Source organism: Rhea americana, unplaced genomic scaffold (genome assembly GCF_003343005.1).
Source record: "Rhea americana isolate MKP2758 unplaced genomic scaffold, rheAme1 scaffold_8, whole genome shotgun sequence".
NCBI classification, from domain to species: Eukaryota; Metazoa; Chordata; class Aves; order Rheiformes; family Rheidae; genus Rhea; species Rhea americana.
In genome coordinates, this window is record NW_028186978.1 from 4,965,463 (window position 1) to 4,982,106 (window position 16,644).

Sequence of the window (16,644 nt, forward strand, 5' to 3'; positions counted from 1 at the left end):
TACGTTTCCCTTTCCAACACAAAGCGCTTTGTTGAACTGAAGTTTGAACCACAGTGCTGATGCCAGTGGAAAATCTTCTGAGGACCATGGATCAGACTCAAGAGCTGCCAAGATCCCAGCTGGCCAGTGCTGCTCATCCCTGACCACAACAGGCACGCACACACACTTGGGTCACTGCTCATCTCAGCTGATGGTAGTGATCCACAGGGTATTGCCCCATCTCATGTGTGGCTCTCACATTGTCTCATTTTACATGCTAAACTTCGTGGACTGCAGCTCAGCCCAGCATATCCCAAGCAGAAGCTTTTCCCATTGGGATGTACCCAGCCTGCAATCCAGTTTTGCTGACATATCACATGCAAAAGGCGAAGTTATTTACACAAAGCAAAATCAACACTTCACCAAATGTAATCAATATTTTTATTTATAAACGTACATTTACTATAAAAGCTGCTGCATTTTTAGACAAGTCTTCCTAATTTCCAGAGGCATTTTAGAATAAATAAAGGAAAGATTAGCGTAATTGGTATTCAACATTAGCTCCAGTTAGGACAGCAATCCTCATCCTTGAATGGACATGCATATAAGGATGGTCCCCTGTCGGTTCACCAACCTTTAGGACATTCACTGAAAACTACAGATGAACTGCATCATAACACTACATAGCAGGAGTAAGGAAAAAATGCACCATGGAAGTGGGATAGTAAAATACAGAAGGGTTATGGTGCTTATTGAGGTTCTCTGAAGTATTAAGAGGCTAAGTAAATTGTGAAACATCTAAAAACCATTACATACATTGTACTTGCTTAGCAATAATAAATCACTTTTGCAACAAATACATTTACATTGTAATTCAAATGTGATAAAGCGTTATGTTTTTTTCTGTGGCGCAAAGTTCCAAGGTCCTGATAAGCAATGTATTATATTTGTGTTTAAACTGAAAGCAAAGGGRAAAAAAAAARGTCTTAGCCCAAATGAATTTGCCATATAAGACTCCAAATGAAAAATAAATCAAACATCAACACAGTAGCTGGCAAGTACAATTTAGAAAACTTGAAAATTATTCTCTGCTGGTGTTTGGGAAGAGGGAATTGCGGTCTGAGAATGCTGCTCTGTTTTGCTTTGCGTACAATTAACTCCACTACAACATGCATATATGAATCTAATTGCTAGACCCTGGGATAAATTTCCAAGCAGCTTCTGAGCCCCAGCAGCACCTGCAAGGCTGCGCACCCCCCACCCCACCCCTTGCTCATGCATTTTGGCTCCAGTCATGCTTCCTCTGACATCTTTGGGCATCTACCACTAAGTTAATGAGAAGCAGATCTAACCTCTGTCTGTGACAACCAACCTTTTTATACACTTGCGACTGATTTGCACATCTAAACTACATCACAGGTGTGAATCAGTGTTAGTGACACATACCAAATAGACATACAAGCATGCATTAAAGGAGGTCTTGTTTGAAAAATAGGCCCAGACATAATATATTCATATATCCTTAATGCAGCACATGGAATTATACAGATGTACAAAGTAGTTTATAAAATCCTTTTGAATTTCCATGTTATGCATTATTTGCAGGAAAATGTTATGACTACATGCAAACTGTAAACATCCTGGTTATCAAAAACCTTTAACAGTATATCATGCAAATGGTTAACCAAAATATTGGACTTCACTGTCTTATTTTCAGAACATTTTCCTTCTTTTTTTTTTTGTTTTTAAATACTCCCCAAGTGAAGTCCTACGAAAGACTTGAACTTTTTGGATTTATTGCATCCATGAGTCATCACTGACTGTGTGCAACAGCTTTGCGTTTTCTAAGGCACAGTTTTAAGGAAGTAACATGTAACTTCCAGCAGACAGTCACAATGTCCTCAAATGGTAACATTGTGCAGGTATTTTTAACGATAAGCAGTTTTGCATGGGTATGCAACTCATATGCAAGCAACTGTCTAATATTTAAATAAATAGCTGCTAGCTACATAACAACTCAAAATTATTGCTTCCCCAATAACCAGGTCATTTCCATTTACTGACACATCAATAGACAATGGATGTGCACATACATAAAACAAGAAATCTGTTAGTTTAGTTTTATCATGGTTTTTAAGGCAGAATAAGTTGTGTTCATTTCTCCATTTTAAATTGCATTTTGAACCGCTAAAATGAGATACTTTACAATTGTAATATATCACCTCAACTTGTCTGTGTATTCTAGCTATTCTGGGTTACTGCGAGGTCCTAGCTAACATAGCTCTGCCTGCTGTTCCAGCAAACTGCCGGAGCACCTCAGCAAGGAGCACATACCTCCAGGGGGATGCGTGGAGGGATATAGGTTCACGGCCATCACTCTAATTCACCATTCACCCCAGTGAGGACTCGGGAGGAGACTCCCACCACATGGGTTTCTTCTCATGCGGTTTCAATCAAACCTAGCACTCGCAAGTGAACGAGCAGATCTCAGAATAACTCAGACCATCCATGGGAGACTTACAAACCAAAAGAAGTTGTTCACCATACCATCAAACTGCAGCTTACAGATTCACATTTCAGTTATATCTTGTCATTCATGATCCTCTCCCCCACATCACCCTTTCATCAAATCTAACAGCAACACAGGATACTGATTTTATTATGAACAATTGCTCCTAATGGGAATTTCGCAGTCGCTAATGGTATGGAGTCTTTAGGTTTAATGAAGAAATCTTTATTTGACAGAATATTAAGCTATAGTCATGAACATTACATGAGGTACACAAACAAAAAATCCTATCACTAAAGGTGCAATAATTTATTTGTATATCTCCTACCCTCCACTGAAGGTAATATAAACACAAAATGTTTCAGAATTACAGGATGTATTATCAAACTAGTCTCTGTATAAAAAAAAGTTATAGCTTCAGTTATAACAGAGAAGTCATGTGCTGTGGTGTTTAGTTTTTCAATGCACTGATTAGATACTATTTTAAAATTACTTCTCATCTCAAGTTGGCATATTCTATAAAGGCTCTGTAAACTTAAAATTTTAATTCCTAGAAATATTAAAACAAAACAAGTTTATTGCATCTTTATTTTCTTATTACTTTTAAACAAACAAAGTAACAGACAGAATATCATAAACATACCTGAAAAGGTGGGATTTTTTTTTATAGTACTTAGGCTATACCTTACCAAATACCATCGTACATATTTTGCAAATTTCTTAAGAAAGGGGGGAAAACATATTGCGTTTTAAAGGAGCAGATGTAGCGATTTCATATGAGCTTCTCAAAATGAGATGAGAGCTATGATGTCCATGGATGCAAGCTCTTGCAAGTGATTGTCTGGAGGCAGCTGAGACACGTGAGAAGAAAGTTCCTTCCTATAAGTCTTTAGGACTGAAAGTCATGTCACAATGTAGTTGGCTGCCCAGCAGCTGCATAAAATGAAACAAAAAMAAGCCATGAGATGACAGATTTTAACAAACGTTTCTCCTGAAACAACGGAGTAGGTAAGATTTTCCTCATACAATCCCTACAATTCAAGAACCACATCTGGAAGTATATATCATTTGTGCGCTCCTTCTTCTGTCTTCCTCCTGCAAAGTTGGGGCACTAACTGCAACAAGGATTCAGCATAACTCTAGTGAAAACATTCTTCATGCCATATGGATTTTCCTTGCATTGCTGACTGCAGCCAATGCCTTCACTTTTATTTCATTTAGTCACAAAGTAGGTATACTTACTCATAGGCTCTGCAGTGGAAAAACAGTAAAGCAAACGACCGATGAGTCATCCCTAGCTGTGCCTGTATTTTGTTATGTGATAATACAGAACCCTGATGTTATTTGGCCATACGGAGTATCTCATGAATTTACTGCTTGCCTTTGACTTCAACCCTAGCAAATCTGTAACTATTCCTGCATTTGACATTGAATATTGAGTTCATTTCAATAATTATCATTGTGAACTTTTCATGTAGAGAGATAAGCTATCAATAAACTCCCACGCACTTTTATTTAAATAACATAAATATGCCCTGCACCACTAGATAATCTTTAACATGTTTTATCTTAAGGCTTCTGAAATAATACATTCATTATGAAAAAAAAATCATCCACAGCTTCAAATAAGCTTTTAGCAGCCAAGTATTTCTCCAAGATGTCCATAAGCATCCCAAAACAATATTGATTAATTCTCGCTTCGGTGAAGAATATCAATTGCATGCAGTGCTGGGAAGGTTTCAAGATGTAGACAAAGGAGCGGGCAGGCAGCAAAGAGCTCTGGAATCAAACAACTGATATTATATTTAGCATCAGACCTTCCAGAACTTAAGGGGGAAACACTAAAATCACACCAATTTGTTCTTCATTTCATATGTGGAGTCCAGCAGATTTTTGTTAAAAACAAGCAATCCCCCTGCATGCAGCTAACATGTTTACAGTTTCTTAACATCAAAATCAGTTCCTTGGAAGCTGTCAACATGAGCTGCTTTAACTTTACTGATTCATATTTTGAGATTTTTCATGAGAAGCTGCAAAAGATAAACCTCTTGCCATTAATATTATTCAGGAATTGTACATTTCCGCAGCGCCTGTGTTTGTTAGCCATGGGCCTGGTTTCTGTTGTGCTATGTACCCACAAATGCAAAACCTTGCAGCACAAGGTGTTGTAACACTTGGCTCCACGCTGCATTTTCCATCCCCACTGCTGTGGGGAATCATGGAGGGGGAGATTTATCAGCATATAGGCTGATAAAGATCCCATTTAAYGGAGCCTTCATCATGTCAAAAGAGACCTCAACTCATTTCAGCAGAAAGGATTAAGAAGAGAGGCAAAATAGGACTTTTATCATTTTCCTGTCTTTTTTGTGTACGAGAGAAGTGGAAATGTACATTTTTAGGGTTCCTTCAGCCATAAGAGAAAGGTTTGTAGTTCTGAGCCTGCTGAGAGAAAGAGCTATTTCTACATGTGTTGAAGACAAATAAATAACAATAACAATTTGCTAACATTTCTAAGCAGAAATAAAAGAATTCACCAGATAAACAAATGGTTATACAACAGCACCCCCTAGCTGTGCTGATGGAGAAATCTCTCTCTTACGAAATAATCAGAACAAAAAAACCCTATTTTTCTACTAGCAAACACGAATCAGCTTGATTTTGAGGGAGGGAAAAGAAAAAAATAGGTGAGAAGAGCTCTATATCCCAACTTATCAATCACAAACGTGGGCAGTGAATACATTGAACAGTAACTTATTACAGGAAGACTATAATTTCAGAGTTTCTTTTTTCCTGTGCTTTCCCCCTTTTCACATAATAGAAAGACAGCATGTGCACTGCCCATCTCATCACACTGGTGACATTGGGGTGAAGCTGAAATGCTCTGGTATGCTGCTCTCAGTCACGGGAATCCAGGACCAGCAACTGACTTACTCTAAGGCAGAAAAATGTATCAAATTTTTTCCTGGCTTGTTCTTCAAAACTTGTAGCAAATTAGAACACGCCTAGGGATCCCACTGCAGGAACTCATTATATTAAGTTACAAAAGGGTGCTGATAATTTCCTTATTCTTCTCTGCAAATGGAGGCTTGGAGGCATAAACGATAGGAACTTCTCCAAACAAGGCCCATAGTCCTAGGCCTAGTAGTGGTACCTACACTGCCTCCTGCGAGGGGGCAKATCCCAGTCTCCAGGACATGCAATACCAGTGCACAGTGCTGACATCCAGACTCATGCACAGGAACTATGCTTATGTCTAATACAATGATCTCTTGGGCAAGGTTTAAYGGACCTGGATGAGGGATGAGAAGATGATTGAAATGGCATGGAAAGGGGAACAGTGGCAAAGCCTTTTGGGCATAAGGGAGAACATAGTTCTTCCAGGAGCAGGAGGATAAAGCCCAGCTGTTAAAATCATGACAACAGTTTTGTTAGAGTTCACTGTGAAATCAGAACAGAATATCCAGCTTCTTCAGGACAAGATCTGGTACTTACTTCTGGATCGGATGTAACAATCATTGCAATTCAAAAGACCGTTTCTAATCCTGACATCTGTGCCACTTGCTGCATCTCCCAGCTGTCCCTTGCAAATGCCACACTGTCAGACGAAGAACAGAGAAAGTAAGAGAGAGCGTGTGCTAATACCCGTCACAGCTCTCCCCAAATTCTGACTCTAGTTTCGGTAGTACTGCAATGGTGAGGAAATACAAGCAAACAACACAACCCATACTCCTGTGTGAGGAACACTGCAAGGAGATGAAAGTTTTAAAGAGTAAGTAGTATTTAGAACTAGATTTCAGTGGTCTCCACTTACATAGAAGTGAAATCTACTGATTTTAAGGGACACCTGATTTTGACACTGCATTCTGGAGCCAGCCCATTTGTGCAGGACAAAGCTTAAAAAGGCCAGAGGTTTAGTTTGGTCCAAAAATGAAAGTGGCTACAGGAACATCTAATACCAATTGGTCTGAGTTAGTCAAAATGGGCACTTTCTGAATTCTCTAGACTACATTATATTTTATTGTTTCCTGACTTACACACTCAGGAATAGTCATGAAATATTTGTGTTTGTAGCTCCAGGGAAAGCAAAAAGACACACCTTTGAAGATAACGAAAATGCTGAGCACATTTTCAGAATACACGATCAGATAAAAAAATTTTGGAAGACAYTACTTAGTGAAAACTTTCCAAGTTGGACCATGGATCAGATCAAAAATGGGAGAGGAGTTTTTGAGAGTGATAAAATCATAAGGTAACTGACTTTATATTTGGGAAACTGTAAGTGCAACTGGGAAATCATAGAATYACAGAATCATTCAGGACGAAAGGCACCTCTGGAGATCTGCTAGTCCAACCTCCCTGCTCAAGCAGGGTCACCTAGAGCATGTTAGACAGGGTTGCATCCAGGCAGGCCTTGAAGATCTCCAGAGAAGGAGACTCCACAACCTCTCTGGGCAGCCTGKTCCAGTGCTCTGTCACTCTCCCAGTGAAGAAATTCCCCCTCACGCTCAGGTGGAACTTCCTGTGCTTCAATTTCTGCCCATTGCCTCTTATGCTGTCACATGGGACAACTGAAAAGAGTTTGTCCCCGTCCCCTCGACACCCTCCCTTCAGGTACTTGATGCTGATCAACACATTGATCAGATCCCCCCTCAGTCTTCTCTTCCCCRGGCTGAAGAGGCCCAGCTCTCACAGCCGTTCCTCGTAGGGCAGGTGCTCCAGCCCTCTGATCATCTTTGTAGCCCTATGCTGGACTCTCTCCAGTAGCTCCATGTCTCTCTTGTCCTGAGGAGCCCAGAACTGGACACAGGACTCGAGATGAGGCCTCCCCAGGGCTGAGTAGAGGGGCAGGATCACCTCCCTCAACTTCCTGGCAACGCTCTTCCCAATGCACCCCAGGAGACCATTGGCCTTCTTGGCCACAGGAGCACATGGCTCATGGCCAACTTCTTGTCCACCAGCACTCCSAGGTCCTTCTCTGCAGAGCTGCTCTCCAGCAGGTCAGCCCCCAGCTTGTACTGGTGCCTAGGGTTATTTTTCCCTAGGTGCAGGACTCTGCACTTGCCCTTGTTTAATTATACTATGCCTCAGATCTCTGTAAGTTAGGAAGCTGACTTTGCTTGCTAATTCACAGGTTTTAGATCAGTAACATGGCTGACAAAGAAAATAACACATTACTTGCATTATTTTCACTTCTCTGCAAACAAACATACATAGCAAAATGCCAGCCACTTGCTCCTCTCCTTATTCATTTCAAAACAAGACACCACAATGTACTCACTGCTCACACTGTGCCATGACCTGAGATTTTTTTGTAAGAGGTCACAAAACTAGACTTACCCTGAAGCACTGAATATGAAAGTAAAGACCAAGTGTTTCAATAATCATGGCAGCTCCTTTTCCCAGGGGAAGCCCGCAGGTAGAACAAAGCTTCTTTCCGCTGACAGATCTAGGAGACAAAACATTAAAAAAACAGAATGGCAACTTATGCTAAAGCACAGCCAAATGTTTACACAGGATTATGGAATACATGCTGAGAGTAAGGAGCGTGTTGGAGGGAAGGGAGGCAGCCCTGGGGATTACCCAAATGCCGCGAGTGACACAGCAGTCAAAGCAGATATTCACATGAGCCGAGTGACCAGCAGAAAGCATTTTGGAATGTTTGAAACATAGGGCCTTAAATGAAGAATTTAACAATCCCTTTGGATGATTGAGGCATAGAAATACCAGATTCTTGGTCTGGATTTTTTCCAAATTGTTTGCAAATACGTTTGCTTACTGCAAGGCAGAAGGTGGGCATGCATCTCTCAAACCCTAATAAGCTTGTTGCCTCAGTTAAKGGTAGCAGTGTAACTGCATTGACATGGAGCAAGCTACAATGTCTCCCTTTAAGTTTTTTCAGCAACAGCATAAGTCACCAACAGACACAAATTTAGACTGTATCATGATAAGGAAGCCAAATATTTTTCTTAAAAAAATAAGGAAGGGGAAGGGAGCAGACATCCCCATTATTCCTCTTAGGCAGAAGCAGCACAAAGATYTATTACAACCAGGAAATTGTCCTTGCTCCAATCTAATATCACACTGTCACTTCCGAGACCATCATTTTCTATTGCATCACATACACTGACAGCACAGGCAGATCTTGTCTTGTCTTTTCTTATTGCTCTATTCTCAATATTCCTCCTAGAGTAACCTCCCTGTTTTTTTCTCCTCTCCTACCACCACAAGCCTTCTACTCCTATCCCTCTTTGCATTATTCTTGAGTTCACCTTTTTCTTCACATCTTCCCCACTATCAGCATATAAGGACAAGTTAAAGAACTGAATCAAGTAATAAGCATTTTGGAAYACGAAAGAGAAGTTTTCCTATGCTTAACTGGGGGAATGAACTATATCTGACCTMCTATTTCCAAACCTAAGATCTATTTCAGCAAAAGATCTTGGAAAAGGGACTCAGATCAGGATATAGCTGCTAAACAGTATGAAGTAGCTATCATGCCTAGCTACATGTAGCAAGAAATGATCTGCAACTCTACCAAAACTGAATCTACAATTAGCAAAAACAGAAGAACTGTTCACAAAAAAATTGTCAGTAGTTTCATGTCAATGCTAATGCCATTGGAAAAAGAGCTTTGCTATTAAACCTGAAGAAAATATTATTTAAATAGAATAAAATCTTGCTATGGTTTCTGGGTTCTATGATATTACTCTATTTAATAAATTATCCAATTTTAACATATCTGTATGCTAAAATCACTGGTGATTCAACCAGGCTACAGTTATTGTCTAGAGCTGTAACATGTATCTCATTGAAATCCGAACAGCCCAGTGCCTGAAAGAATCAAATCTCTAGGAGACTAGCACAAATGTAGGAAAATTTWAAAAAACAGAAGGAAAGCAAAATCTTTTTTAGGTCTTCTGGAATTCTGGAAATTAATTCTTTTTAAATCAGTAACTGCTGAAATGTCAGTCTCCTGAGAACTTTCAGAGCCAGTCTTAAATGTTAGACTTTGATTATTTCATCTAAAAGTTGAACAAAAGTTCAAAAATCTGAAGACAACTGAGAATTTTTGAAACCAAAAATTTTCTCCTTATGAATCATAATTGACTTTGTACAGCGGAGAGATTAGAGAAATTCACAGTCAAGAATCCATTTGACAACTTTTCTAATTCTAGGCAGGATATACTGTATGTCTAACACACAGATAGATGCAATTGCTATGTAATTAAACTTTGCAGTAGAAAAGTCCTATGGTTTGTATGCATTTCAAACAAACAGTCTTCTCCAGTCTGTGCCAGGATGGCAGCTCTGAAGCCAACAGAACGTATCTTACTCATGAGCATGCGACTATTCACATTGAGCTACAGAGACAACATCCTTCGGCTTAAGCGATCTAAGCTCACACTTAACTGCTTAATTTGTCTGGGGCTTGCATTATCCCTGTGAGATTTCAATGACCAAGCAGAGTTCTGCAGCTGCTTTCTGAACTGTGTTATTTTATAGCATAATAGTACTGACTGCTGAAGTAGGCAGGAAGTACAGGAGAGGGAGCTCTATATATTACTTGTGGATGGTTATAAACTGCAACATTTAGAGGTATTAATAGTGCATCTACATAACACTAATGTGATTTACACTGCAGCAGTTCACCAGTGACTCGGAGACGTATTCAGTCTGCAAAATTCCTTATTGACCTTTTGTACCTGTTGGGCGAGTGACTTGGAGCAGCAGGAGAGCAGGGAGATGACGGCCCAGATCGGAAATTCTCATGACAGCCTACCCTAAAATACAGGGGAGAAAAAGAATTGTAATAGCTGAAGAACAAATAAAACCAGAGTTTTTTTACTGAGAAATTCTGGCTGATGGGTTTCAGGATTTCCAGCTCTAAAGATCTAATTTAACAGCAAAACAAAGTATTAATTAGCTGTTCACTGCTATTGATAGAATGAAAAACAGATGCACATTTTTTAGTTCAGAGTCCTGATTTGCTTAGTATTGCTTAATAAAGATAACTCACAAGGTAATCATCCCCAGGTAGACTCCTACCCGCCTATGAGCACAGTTTGTCTCACACCGTGATGAAGGAGCAATAARCCAAAGCACAACACCTGTACTCTGCCAGTGCACACTGAATGTGCACAGAAACACACAGGTAGAGCAGATGTGGGGTAGCTGACTGAGAGTGTGTACCCTTAACTGAGTAAAAACAAAGCTMTCAGCACAGAAGAGTGGCTTATTCCTAGCTGCATGTGTTATGCCTTGGAAGAATTCAGTGAAAAAAAACATGCATGGTTTTTGTCACCAGAAATTCAACCTCTCACAGCTTATGGCTGTTTACAGGTCATATAGCAATTTCTCAAACATACAGAAGTAGTTTGTTATGAGGAGTAGGTAACCAGAATCTCAGATCTTCAATAATCCCAGAATCTGTAGATCTTCAATCTACATTTGTTTTGACAGAATACAAGCCTCATAGAGTAGCACATATTTTGCAGGAGACTGTTCATACATATGTTAACGAAAACAGATGTTCCTTTCTCATTGCATGAATATGCTTTTGAGCAAATATTAGGCAAATCCCTCTCTTGTTTACTAAAAGAATTGTCATTACCCATTAGCAATGACTGCCAAAAACACAAGGCAAAGAAGAAGAACACCTCATCAAAATCTACAGCAGAAACTAATCTCTATATATTTTCTTTTAAATGTTATAATATTTAAAGAACTGGAATGCAACACTAATGTGGGTTTAGAAACTGGGAAACTAAGTTCTTAGATACTCACTTCAGTGGGGCAGATTTTAGTAGATATTCACAGCCAGTGTGATATTTATCCACTTACTAGCTATAAATGTTTGCTTTAAGCAGTTAAAACAAAGTACATAAATGGTTACATAGATGAGTGTTCAAAGAGCTGAAGAAAAAAGAGAGATACTGGCAAGTAAGGGGTGTGCTTCCTAATGAAGTTAGTTACTGGGGAATCAGTAATGAAAAATGAAGCACCTGGAAGTTAGTAGACTTGGTGGGAAAGTCAGGAATTAAAAATATCTGCTCAATGCATGATTACTCAAATATGAGCCAAGGAAATTTAACTTCTGAAGCATGCTGAGCAGCAATAGAAGGGAGAACAGAGATAGGAGAACTTCTCAAACTTTGCACAAATCTTTATTTTGCATTCTCACCTCCTCTTTTCTCCTGTGGAGTTAGCCTGCAGGCCCATGCTCTGACCCAGGGACGTTCTCTGCCTCATGTCATCTGCGCGCTGCGGGGACTGTTTGGTTAGCAGCTGCTGGTTCCACGAGACATCTGAAATGAGAGGTGGGGTGACTTCAACACTTATGGCAAAATGTCTCTCTGAATATTTATAAATCAGCATACGCATCGGCACACCATACAGGRAACACAAGATGTGGAAGTCAGAACTAAGCCAAGACAATTTTCTGGACTCACATAAGACGAGGAGGACCGCAGGAGCTATCAACTACACATAGTGCTGTACTTGCACATGCCTATCCCCCCCCTCAGATAACCCGCACCCATCTGAAAGTGCTGGTACTCAAAGAGAAGTTCTCAGAAAACCCACACAAAGATGGGCTCTGCTGCTCCAGAAGGCCTTTGTGGTAGAAACTTCTACTGTATTACCTTCACATTTACATCACTTGCACTGCTGCTGGGTCTCAGAGTGGAAAGGTGAGCCAAGCAGCTATCCTTGAGTAGCTGTTGAGTATTTCTGTCATAAGGAATAAGCATCGAAGAGGTAACCTTCCTGCAGTGCCTGGGGATCCAAACTTCTCAAGACTTAATAGAAAGGAAGCATAGTCACTATTCTGCATAAGCCTATTAATAAACAGTCGTCTTCTCTTTTAATTTCCTTTTATGTCTCACATGAGTGCATAAAGCTCAGGGACAGTAATGACCTCTCAGCAATGTGTGACCAACTGTGACACCCAGGCAACCAGGACACCCCATCTCCAAGAGGAGAGCTACGAGCATCCTGCCAGACAAATTGCTGCCTGGGGAGAGCCTTACCTACTGATGCACCAACCAGATGGGTTAGAGGAGAAGAAAAGTTCTAGCAGGCCTGTCAAAGACATGTTACCTATTTCAGATGTCATCAAGACAAAAGAAAACCCACCATTCTTGACTATTTCAGGACATAAGGACAAAGCAGGGACAAGGAATCAAGGGGCAAGAAAGAAGTAGCACACTGATAAGGGAGTAAGTTGCTGAAGAGGACCTAGAAAAAAGCCTGATTAACAGACAAAGTTAAAACTGTCAAATCTTTGAAGCTTGCTTAATCACCACTACAGATCTACAAGGATGGATTGCTGCGCAGTATCTTTTGCTTTTTTCCATTTGAGCAACCTTTAACCAAAGCACTAAGGGTACARTAAAATTGTGTCAGGGTAAACAAACTGTCTTAAGTTTTATAAACTGAGTTTGTAGCAAGTTTTGAGCAAGTAATAACACTGAAACCTTTTCTATTCATAGACTGGTCTCGTTTTTTAGAATCATTAACTTTTTTGCTAAATGGAAAAGACAGATCTAAAACTCAATTTCAAAACCTATATTTGCTCCTTACCTTTAGTTGTACTTAATTACTCTGCACTTTTCACTTGCATTAGATAACAGTTCTAAATTAGTGAATTTCCCATTTATTTAGGATGACTCTTCCTGAAAACAATGCTTTGGGGACATGCCTACATTCAAAGAAGAGCAATATTTATGAGAGCTTAAAATAATCTATTCATCTTAAATGTTGTCACACACATCTAAGTGCAAAATTGAGACAGGTATCTCTCTAGGCTTAATTTAAAATGGTCACACATCACAGGTAGAGTTTTTTATACACAGAAATGGAGTTAATGAATCTAATTAATTATCAAAAACGAAATAAGTTTTGCAGATATGCTCTCTGTATCAAGATACATCACATATGTGTTTGTACGTGCATAGATATGCATATATATATATATACACACACACATATATAAGATTACATAACAGATAGAAGAGAACTGATTTTAATTATTACTGTGAACATGCAGACTTGTTAACAAGATTTCTAAATCCAGCTGGAAAACTCGTCTTTGACTCAAAGAAGGTGGGCTTAAATTTCAACCGAACATAATTATCTTTTCTAATAAAAAATAAACTTGGAATACTCACATTTTGCAGCAATAACCCTACTGTTAATTTCCAAAATTGTATGAGTTTCCAGGCAGCCACTAAATACCTGCAAGATATCTGTAGGGAAAAACAATACATCTGTACAAAGAGTTTTGACTCTTACCCTGAGTTAACGGTAGACTGAGCCCAGCAGATGAGTTGCGTTGTGGCACAGATGCCTGGTGCTCCTGTTCACTTCCTTTCAAGATACCTGTCTCCAGATGTCCTGAGAGCACTTTATTTACACTACTGAGAAGAGTAAGTCACATTGTATAAATAACCCCAGGAAAAATTCCCACCAGAGTATAATCTCAAAATCACAATTTTGAATACAAGTCCATTATGTGCAACAATTTTTTTAAGTGCATAGCAATGCTAAACTAATGTGGATAACAGCAATGAATTAACAAATTTCTTTCTAAACTTGCCAAGTTTTCYTGCTTCAATCATGCACTGCCACATGCATGCACCAAAGAGCACTCTGGATTTGTGGAAAATAGCTTTTTGACATAGAAATAGCTTTCTTGTGTTTTCTATACAGTATTTGGCCTCATCAGATGCTCCTTCTCTTTGTGAAAGCTGTGATTACCAGTTTGGCAAARACCAAGACTTTGAAGATCATCTGGCAAGTTTGGGTATGGAGCTCTCAAGATAGCTAGGCAACTTMACAAAGATCCTAAGTCATCATGAAAATAGTTCCTGCTCCTTTATTGAACTAAAAGGTTCGGGAAGCTAGTACTAAAAACAAAATACAGGGCCATACAGAAATGTCCAAGCTATATAATGTACAGGAGCTAATTCTGATCTGGTTAATATAATAGCCTCTCAGCAAACCCACATGCGTAAAAGGCATGTCCTCTGATCCGCAAACTAGCACTGGCTTTGCTTGCTGCAAGTGAATATATATTACACCTGTAGCCATGCAGAGGAAGTTAGAAGACTAACTTAAATTGTATTTTATATCCTTCTTCATTAGCTGTGGTACCATTGAAATCATCACTGTGTGATGCAGAACGAGTATCACAACCTCCTGGTCAGATGTTGATGCTTCAGCATCGGTCAAGGGCAGATGAGACTCCCACAACTTTGCAGAACACAAAGCCACAAACAGCAGAGAAATGCTTAGGCTTGATCCATACCTATTCTTTTCTTGTCGGAGTTCATTTTCTTTGCTTTTTAGAGATGGCATACTGTCCTGCTCCCAAAGCAACTTTTTCTGCCTCGTAACTTCTTGTTGCTTGTCCTCCTCTGGAGAGTTGTTGGAATCAGTTGTGTTCTAGAAGACAGCAAGGGTGGGAACAAGGAGCTTCTCTTGAACTCAGCATCAGCACATGCATGAGAAAAGCATAGGTTTCCCCCAGATGCATTATGTTGATATATCTTATGATTTAAAATAACATCTTATATTTATACTGACCAATTACAAGTCAGTGCAGGATGAAAAAATAAAACTTCCCACTRTGTATGTTTGACAGAAATCTTTGAATGACTTTGAGAGGCTACGTATTCTCTTCTAGGCCTTATGGAGACTTCTTTGTGAGGGATCTCAGCCCATTGCCAGGAGCMATGTCATTCATTTTGCAGATAGCAGACTGGGGACAGGGTATTACATGCTCTGGGAATTCCCAAATGGCAAYGTCAACACTACTTCAAATATTGTGCTAGAGTGGGTCCCACCGGAGTGGAAGAGCTTACATAGGCCACAGCATGAGATCCTTCATAAACTGGATGTAGGCAATGCCCTGAACTTAGGAAAAGTAACTACACCCAGGAAGTTACCACTGAACAGCCTTGTAGAAAAAGGGCTACGGCTAAGGTTGCTGTACAGTGATGAGTGATAAGAGGTGGTAGGARGGGTGAGGGGAGAAACAGAAGATATAGGATTTCTAACTTTGGAGATGAATGGAAAAAGGAGATGACATCTTAGGTAGGGGGGCCTAGAGCAGGAAAAAATTAAGTCTGGGAATCCCACGTTTATTACATTGATCTCAGTTGGGGTGTCATTCTCTGACCTCTGGCAAATATTTGATTTATTTAGATGCTATAAGCATCAAGTTAAACATTTTGTGAAGCATAAGACAAAACAGAATTACAGAGTCAACATTCCTCCACTTGTATTTGCTGCTTTGTAGGAGGGAAGGCAGGACAGAAAAGGAGGAAGAGCAGGGAGGCATAATTCAGTCTCATCTCAGAAATGCTGGATGCACTGASTTAAACTCATTATTTTGGATGACAGGGAAGTCAACTCAGTTTTTGCTGTCTTTCAGGAAGTGGCTAAAGCAAACAAACAGGTGACCGTCTTTTCACAGTATCAGTCAAAGAAGAGAAGGAGATGTAAGGCAAGTATCATCCTCTGCTCCAGTTCAAAATGGGATGATGACAGTTTGCTTGAAAGATTGGCTGTTCAGTTGTAAAAATATACAAGCTACAGTGCTCTGAGTTATCCCTAGCAAAAGATGTAAAGGACTTAAGAGATGCTCTTACTGTTCCCAGACTTTGTTGGCCTTTAATGAAGAATCTAACTCTACGCTGAAGAWGGGTTTTTCTTATTGCCTTAGCACTACACAAGAAACTCACCACTGTCTTGCTTCCTTCAGTGGTAGAGGACGAGGAGGAGAGGAGTTCAGCAGAGTTTGAAGAAACAATGAATGGAACCACTGTATCTTCAATTATCTTACGTTCCTAAAAAAGAGGATGAGGAGAGAGCAGGGTGTTAAAAATACAGAATGTCAACTACGAACTTAAAAAGTAAAAGCACAAAGTTTGGCTACATGTTCACATTCAGATGGCTAGCAAAGGAGCTTTGGTACCAAGGATAATAGTAATAGCCTTGTCATCTGGAAAAAGAATCACTTCAGTTTTTAATTTGCTTCAAGCTTTTGCACTCACTGCATCCAACTGTTTTTCCTTCCACTAGTATTATCTTTGAGATGGAATATCCAGAACTGGGAAGAATATTCCCTATGATAGCATCACCATTTCTCAAAA

At 39.7% G+C, this 16,644-nt stretch overlaps 1 protein-coding gene across 8 annotated transcripts in view; it reads right to left on the reverse strand.

The window, feature by feature from the left end:
• Positions 1-406: 406 nt before the first annotated feature.
• The window catches only part of LIMCH1 (LIM and calponin homology domains 1), a 181,091-nt gene continuing 164,853 nt past the window's right edge, over positions 407-16,644 (reverse strand). For 5 of the 8 annotated variants that reach the window (XM_085322862.1, XM_085322857.1, XM_085322863.1 and 2 more), the window contains 8 exons: positions 16,234-16,338; positions 14,796-14,932; positions 13,781-13,905; positions 11,670-11,793; positions 10,183-10,269; positions 7,826-7,934; positions 5,981-6,083; positions 407-3,421 (listed from right to left, as the gene is read on the reverse strand). In XM_085322862.1, coding sequence (XP_085178988.1) covers positions 3,396-3,421; positions 5,981-6,083; positions 7,826-7,934; positions 10,183-10,269; positions 11,670-11,793; positions 13,781-13,905; positions 14,796-14,932; positions 16,234-16,338 — 816 coding nt within the window. In that variant the 3' untranslated portion in view covers positions 407-3,395. The remainder of the gene's footprint in view (positions 3,422-5,980; positions 6,084-7,825; positions 7,935-10,182; positions 10,270-11,669; positions 11,794-13,780; positions 13,906-14,795; positions 14,933-16,233; positions 16,339-16,644) is intronic. The other 3 variants (XM_085322865.1, XM_085322858.1, XM_085322859.1) reach the window with 3 other exon arrangements.